General features: G+C 47.9%; 1 protein-coding gene across 1 annotated transcript in view; it reads right to left on the bottom strand.

The window, feature by feature from the left end:
• Positions 1 to 2,840: 2,840 nt before the first annotated feature.
• Positions 2,841 to 6,516, bottom strand: part of rsrc1 (arginine/serine-rich coiled-coil 1) — a 25,986-nt gene continuing 22,310 nt past the window's right edge. The window contains exon 4 of the mRNA XM_042063104.1: positions 2,841 to 3,030. Coding sequence (XP_041919038.1) covers positions 2,841 to 3,030 — 190 coding nt within the window. The remainder of the gene's footprint in view (positions 3,031 to 6,516) is intronic.

Here is a 6,516-nt window from a genome sequence, read left to right as displayed (position 1 = left end):
AGAGAGAGAGAGAGAGAGAGAGAGAGAGAGAGAGAGAGAGAGAGAGACTGAAGAAAAAAATATGTGAAACAGAATGCAAGTGAAAAGAGAGTAACCGCAGCAAGCAGGTGGACTGGATTAAGACTGAGGCACTTGCAGGGAGGATACGAGAGAGAGAGAGAGAGAGAGAGAGAGAGAGAGAGAGAGAGAGAGAGAGACACACTGTAAGAGTATAAGAGTATGGCAGTATGCGTATACGAGTATAAGAGTATGACAGTATGCGTGCACGTGTGTGTGTGTGTGTGCGCGTGTGTGTGTGTGTGTGCGTGCGTGTGTGTACGAGAGCATAACAGAGAGTAAAAGAGAGGGTATACATATGTATATGAGTGTGAATGTGTGTGTATGTGCAATTGACAGTGTGTGTGTGTGTGTGTGTGTGTGGGTGTGTGTGGGTGTGTGTGGGTGATATCTGTACTAGCCCCTGTGGCTCAAGCCTAACGATCTCCCAGCTGGACGGCTCACTGCCCCACACAGCTAATTACCCCACCGCACAGATAACTCCATTTACACTCACCCTGCAGGACACACACACACACACACACACACACACACACACACACACACACACACACACACACACACACACACACACACACACACACACACACACACGTGAAGTCTGTCTGAGGTTTACAAACTGACGAAGGCATCAAATTAAAACTGTAAACAAATAAACAAAAGGCATTGCACAAATTCAACACACAGACAAACACATAAATACCCACTAACACACACACACACACACACACAATCATATATGGTCGATCTCTCTCTGACGCACACACACATATAAAGTGGGGTCAGGTTAAAGCAGAGATCAGTATCTCTGCCTTTAGGATATTAAAGCCTTAATCACAAAATGGGGAGAGATAGACAACTGGCCAGCCCCATCTCTCTCTATATCTTTCTCTATATCTCTCTCTGAATGTGTGTGTGTGTGTGTGTGTGTGTGTGTGTGTGCGTGAGTCCGCATCTCAAATATTGGGCGATGTGTATCTGAGAAAGTTTAAATTAAGTAATAACTGTATAAAGAATAAATAACAATAAATAAATACATGATTGCCGAGTATTTCATATGTCTTTATATGTGTGAGTGAGGTGGGTGGCAGAGGCTTAAGGTCCTGTACACACACACACACACACACACACAGTACATAGACACAGTACATACACACAGTACATACACACCAGAGGAGAACAGGGTTTTGGGACGCCCACCTGCCTAACCGATCCATCTGGCTAGTCTGACACCACGACAAGCTCCAACTCAGTTTGACTGACAGCTCTGGCTGCCCCCATCACATTACCCCATCACCCAATCAGATTAGGGCCTGGCCGTGGGGGCGGGCTGGGCCAGGGGGATCGGGGGGAACAAGCTTAGGCTGCGCCGCAGCTCCATATTACACCTGGAGCAATGACATCAGGTGCCCCCACAGGTACACCTGCTCCTCACAAACACACATGCCGGGGACACACTGGATCTCCATACACATACACCCAAATACTAGACATGTTCATTCACCCAGAGAGAGAGGGAGAGAGAGAGAGAGAGAGAGAGAGAGAAAGGAGGGAGGGAGTAGAGGGAGAGAGGGAGGGAGAGAGAGAGACAGGAGGGAGGGAGGGGGGGGGAGAGAGGGAGGGAGAGAGAGAGACAGGAGGGAGGGGGGGCAGTACTGTATGATGCATGAGGGTTTGTCTTTGTTTTCTTTCCTATATATACACTACTAACTATCTGTAGCTTGTCATTACAAATGCTTTGGCAATACAAAGTGTATTTTTACCATGCCAATAAAGCTCTGTTCAATTATTGAATTATTATTATTGAATTAAATTACAGAACATTAAATTACAGGAGTGAGTGAGAGAGTGAGAGAGTGAGAGAGAGAGAGAGAGAGAGAGAGAGAGAGAGAGCAGAATATTAAATTCCATCTGCGCATGTTAGTGCAAGGAATTTTGGTAGCTTGTTTTGATGCCGAAACTTGGCAAACATAGCGAAAAGTGTGGCAAAAAGTTTCCACTTCTAGAGTGAAGACGAGGTCAATTTATTTATGTATTAAAACCTGAAAGTTTAAATTTGAAGATGGAATTTATGGGTGGGTGAAAGCCTTGTATGCTCAACAGACACAGATTTTGCGCACACTGCTGACAGATGAAGAATCGGTGAACCCCTCAAAGCAGCCTATTAGGCTAAGGCTAAAATGCAAAACAATAGCGGCTCTAATCTGGCCAAATTCACCTATTTTGCGGTCATGAATGAAATTCAGGGACAGAGAGCGTTGAGATGTCATGAGGCAGACACTAACTTCTACTGCACCTTGCTGCACATTACATGTTAATCAGCATTATTATGCTGATTAACATGTAAACAGGAATATTCAGTTTCTGCTACACATGGAAACATCTTATTTTGAATATTGTCATAACCTGAATATGGTGTGCATGGAAACGTAGTCACTGAAAGCAAAAGAGATTTAACCTACCTGTGTTACATCAGTGTGTGTGGTGTGTTTGTGTGTGTGTGTGAGTGTGTGTGAGTGTGTGTGAGTGTGTGTGTGTGTGTGTGTGTGTGTGTGTGTGTGTGTGTGTGTGTGTGTGTGAGTACAGGTGAGGATGCGTACAATTAGTGTGAGGATCAAAGAGGGTGAGAGAGAAAGAGGGAGTAAAATGAGATTTAAAAGAGTGCACACAGAAAGAGAGATAGGAGGGTTAGAATGGGAGGAAAGAGAGAGAGAGAGAGAGAGAGAGAGAGAGGGAGAGAGAGAGAGAGAGAGAGGGAGAGGGAGAGGGAGAGGGAACATTTCTTACGCCTTGGCTTTGTCTTCCCTCTCCTTGGCTTTCTCCTTCTCGCGCTCCCTCTCCTTCTCCCGCTCTCTGTCTCGGCTGCGCTCTCTCTCTCGGCCCTTGCGGCGACTGCTGCGCTCTCGGCTGCGACTGCGCGATCGGCTGCGTCTGCTGCTCCGGCTGTGGGACCTTCTGTGGCGGGAGTGAGACCTGGACATCCGCACGCACACACACACACACACACACACACACACACACACACACAGACACACACAGACACACACACACACACACACACACACACACACACACACACAAAAAACAGAAAAGATAGAATCAGGCTGTGTTCTCATTTAATGTTAATGGGCGCAGCCATATTGGAAATTCGAAGTCGGGGTGCTCGGGGTTAGAACAACCTGACGAATAAGAAATGCAATTTCAGGGGGCGTTCCAATTGCAACTTCCTGCTCATAACTGGGAAATACGACTGGGAAAACGACTTACGAGTACAACTGAAACGCAGCATGACTATAGGTTTTACAGACCTGCCTTATCAAGATTACCGGTCCACATTTTGTCCATCAACCTCTGAATCTGTTTCAGCTCTGCTCTGGCCCTGATCCGGCTCTGTTGTGGCCCAGATCTGTCCCTGACCTGTCCCAGTGGTTCTGTGTGGGACGCGGAGTGCAGTGTTGCAGGCCTGCTGCTGGATCAATGGCTCCAGTCAATGGCCCAAAGACAGTCTGATTTACGAAGCCACTTACAGGACGTGCACCCCTCTCACCCGCACTCCCACCTGGCCACACACACACTCGCAACTACCTGGAGAGGAGATACACACACACACACACACACACGCACACATGCACACGTGCACACGCACACACACACTCCAGAGCATGGAGTAGGGAAGACTTATGACTGTAAGGTTGTGGTCGTATTGATTTCGATAAGTCATTTTCTAAATCAAACTGCAAAGCAATGGCGTCTTAGGGAGACAGGAACAGTTACGCACTAAGCCAAGAGGAGCCTCTCTCCCTCCTCATAACTCAGGCAGCGCCGGCTCCCAGCCACCTCCCAGGCTCCTACCATCACAACCATACAGAACCACTCTGCTCCCAGCCAGGCCCTACCGTCAGTGATACAGAACCAGTCTGCTCCCAGCTAGGCCCTACCATCACAATCACACAGAACCAGTCCGACTCAATCAGCACAATTTGAACGCAGCATATTCATTACTTAGAAATATCAATCAGTAAAATTAGAATTATCTAAAAAGGTAAAACTACTGCATGAAAAAAAATGAAATGTATATGTTAGATGCATGAACTGTTTGCCAATCACTCAAAAAGGATCTTATATCTATCGAATCAACGCAGCAGCAAAACACACACACACAAACACACACTCTCTCACTCACTCATAAACAACCCTGCAGAACACACAGAAACAAAACGAACCCGTGCAGAATAAAATAAAAGAAGTGTGTGTGTGTGTGTGTGTGTGTGTGTGTGTGTGTGTGTGTGTGTGTGTGTGTGTGTGTGTGTAAGAGATATATGCAAACGGAGAGCAAAGGCATCTGCTGAGCTGTTTTTAGAGGATCTCTGAAATAATTACACTTTGCATTCGTAAGCGACGGCATCGTTTGCGTCGCGTCGCCTCACATCAGTCGCACCCATCGTCGGCTCCAAGTGAGCTGAGTCTCGCTCGACTCCACTCGGCTCTGGCCGTCATTGATCTGATCCGCGGCGCTTACGCACACACAATCGCAGCCTTAAAAAGCCCCATTTCCATATTAAATGCCATTTTTCATGCATATTAATAAGTCGTTTTGTCGTTGCGAAATCACCCCCAACCCCCCCCCCCCCCCTTTACGGAGGGACAGCACTTTCCCTTAATCAGAGGACGGGCCATATGGCGCTTCGAGCTCCTGCTCGGCACGTCCCAAAATAGTTAAGCGTGAATTCCTTGTTTCTCCTTTTTTCCGTTTACCAACGGAATGACTGATCTGACCTTTAACTGGGAACGGGAAAGTCGATCCCGTCAGCATACCTGCACTACATCAGTCGTTTGGTCTGAGGAGGTGTTCTCTCGCTGGAGCGGGTCAATGTCAATCTGACGGGCAGGCGTTTTGACAGAAAGACAGAGCTAATGCAGCTCTACTGTTCTTGAGTCCCTGTCAGAAACAGGACTCTGAGATACTGAGACAAAACAGCTGTAAAATCTCACAAAGACGTGAATGATTTCAACTAACACATTAAAGCATGGCTGACCCTAGACATGAGTGTGTTAGCCGTTCATGTTGGCCTAAGCCCAAGTGTGTGTGGGTGCCTGCGTGTGTGCTATGCTGTATGTCTGCTTGGGCCTAGCTTTATATGCATGTTTGCCTGGGCTCATGCACAAGTGTGTGTGTGCGCTGTACGTCTTTGTCTGGGCCCAGATGTGTGTGCGAGGGTGTGTGTGTGGATGTGTGTGTGTGCATGCGTGTCCTGTGCCCAGGTGTGAGTTTGTTTGTGTGTGTGTGTGTGTGTGTCATGTGCCCAGGCGTGTGTGTGCGTGTGTGTGTGTGTGTGTGTGTGTGTGTGTATATGTGTATGTGTGTGCCCAGGGCGTGTGTGTGTGTGTGTGGGTGTGTGTGTGTGTGTCCTGGGTGTTTATCCCCTTTCCTGTGGTCTGGGCCCTCCTGCTCCGGCTGCAAATTGCATTTATGGGAGTTAATAGAGTGAGGCGGCGACGCTGCTAAATGTCAATTTCATTACCAGGCCCTCCCCACCACACATTATTAGCCCATCTAAGGCCTGCTGCAAATGTGCTAATGCAAGACGCAACAGATAAACACACACACACACACACACACACACACACAGGGAGCGCCAGGCCTCCCCCATGCCAAGTATTTTCTATTTTACATGTATTTGGTGATTATCTGTGGAGGAAAAAGGCCATCCCCTATGGCCCTGACATATATTTGTGCTTCCTTTTAAAATGAGAACCTCACCGTGGGTGTGTGTGTGTGTGTGTGTGTGTGTGTGTTCCCCCTACATCGCTCCCCTGGCCAATCCATTAAATCTGGCCATTGCGATTGGCCAGGAAAATTTTCTGTGTGAATTATCAATAAAGTAATTACCACCAGTGTGTGTGTGTGTGTATGTGTATGTATGTGTGTGTGTGTGTGTGTGTGTGAGTGAGTGAAAGAGAGAGAGAGAGAGAGAGAGAGAGAGAGAGAGTGAGCGTGTGCGCGAGAGTGTATGTGAGCAGCGACTGTGAAAGCTTATCAGGCCCAGGCCCCCCACATGGTCGCGGATATGATCCCCCCCCCCCCCACCACCACCCACCACACACACACGTGCGTTTGGGTAATTATGGGTGTGTGCTGTGAAGCAGGCGGGTGTTGTATGGCTGTTATCAGTGGGTATTATGTCCCTGCTGGAAAAGTTGTCTCTTTGGGGGGAAATTGGACATTAATGACGCGCGCGTGATAGCACTAGTGCTTGGAAGCACCGGCCAGGGCAGACCTGCAGCGGCCCACGCCTGCTCAACTCATTATTCTCCTCCTGCTCGCTCGCTCTCTCTCTCTCTCTCTCTTTCTCTGTTTTACCATATCTCTCTGTTTTACCATATCTTCGTCCCCTCAGACACACTGGCCATAATTAAGGTTGATGGGTGTGTACGTGTGTGTGTGTGTGTGTGTGTGTG

Source organism: Alosa sapidissima, chromosome 15 (assembly GCF_018492685.1).
Source record: "Alosa sapidissima isolate fAloSap1 chromosome 15, fAloSap1.pri, whole genome shotgun sequence".
Lineage (NCBI taxonomy): Eukaryota > Metazoa > Chordata > Actinopteri > Clupeiformes > Clupeidae > Alosa > Alosa sapidissima.
This window is presented reverse-complemented; position numbering and strand designations above follow the sequence as displayed.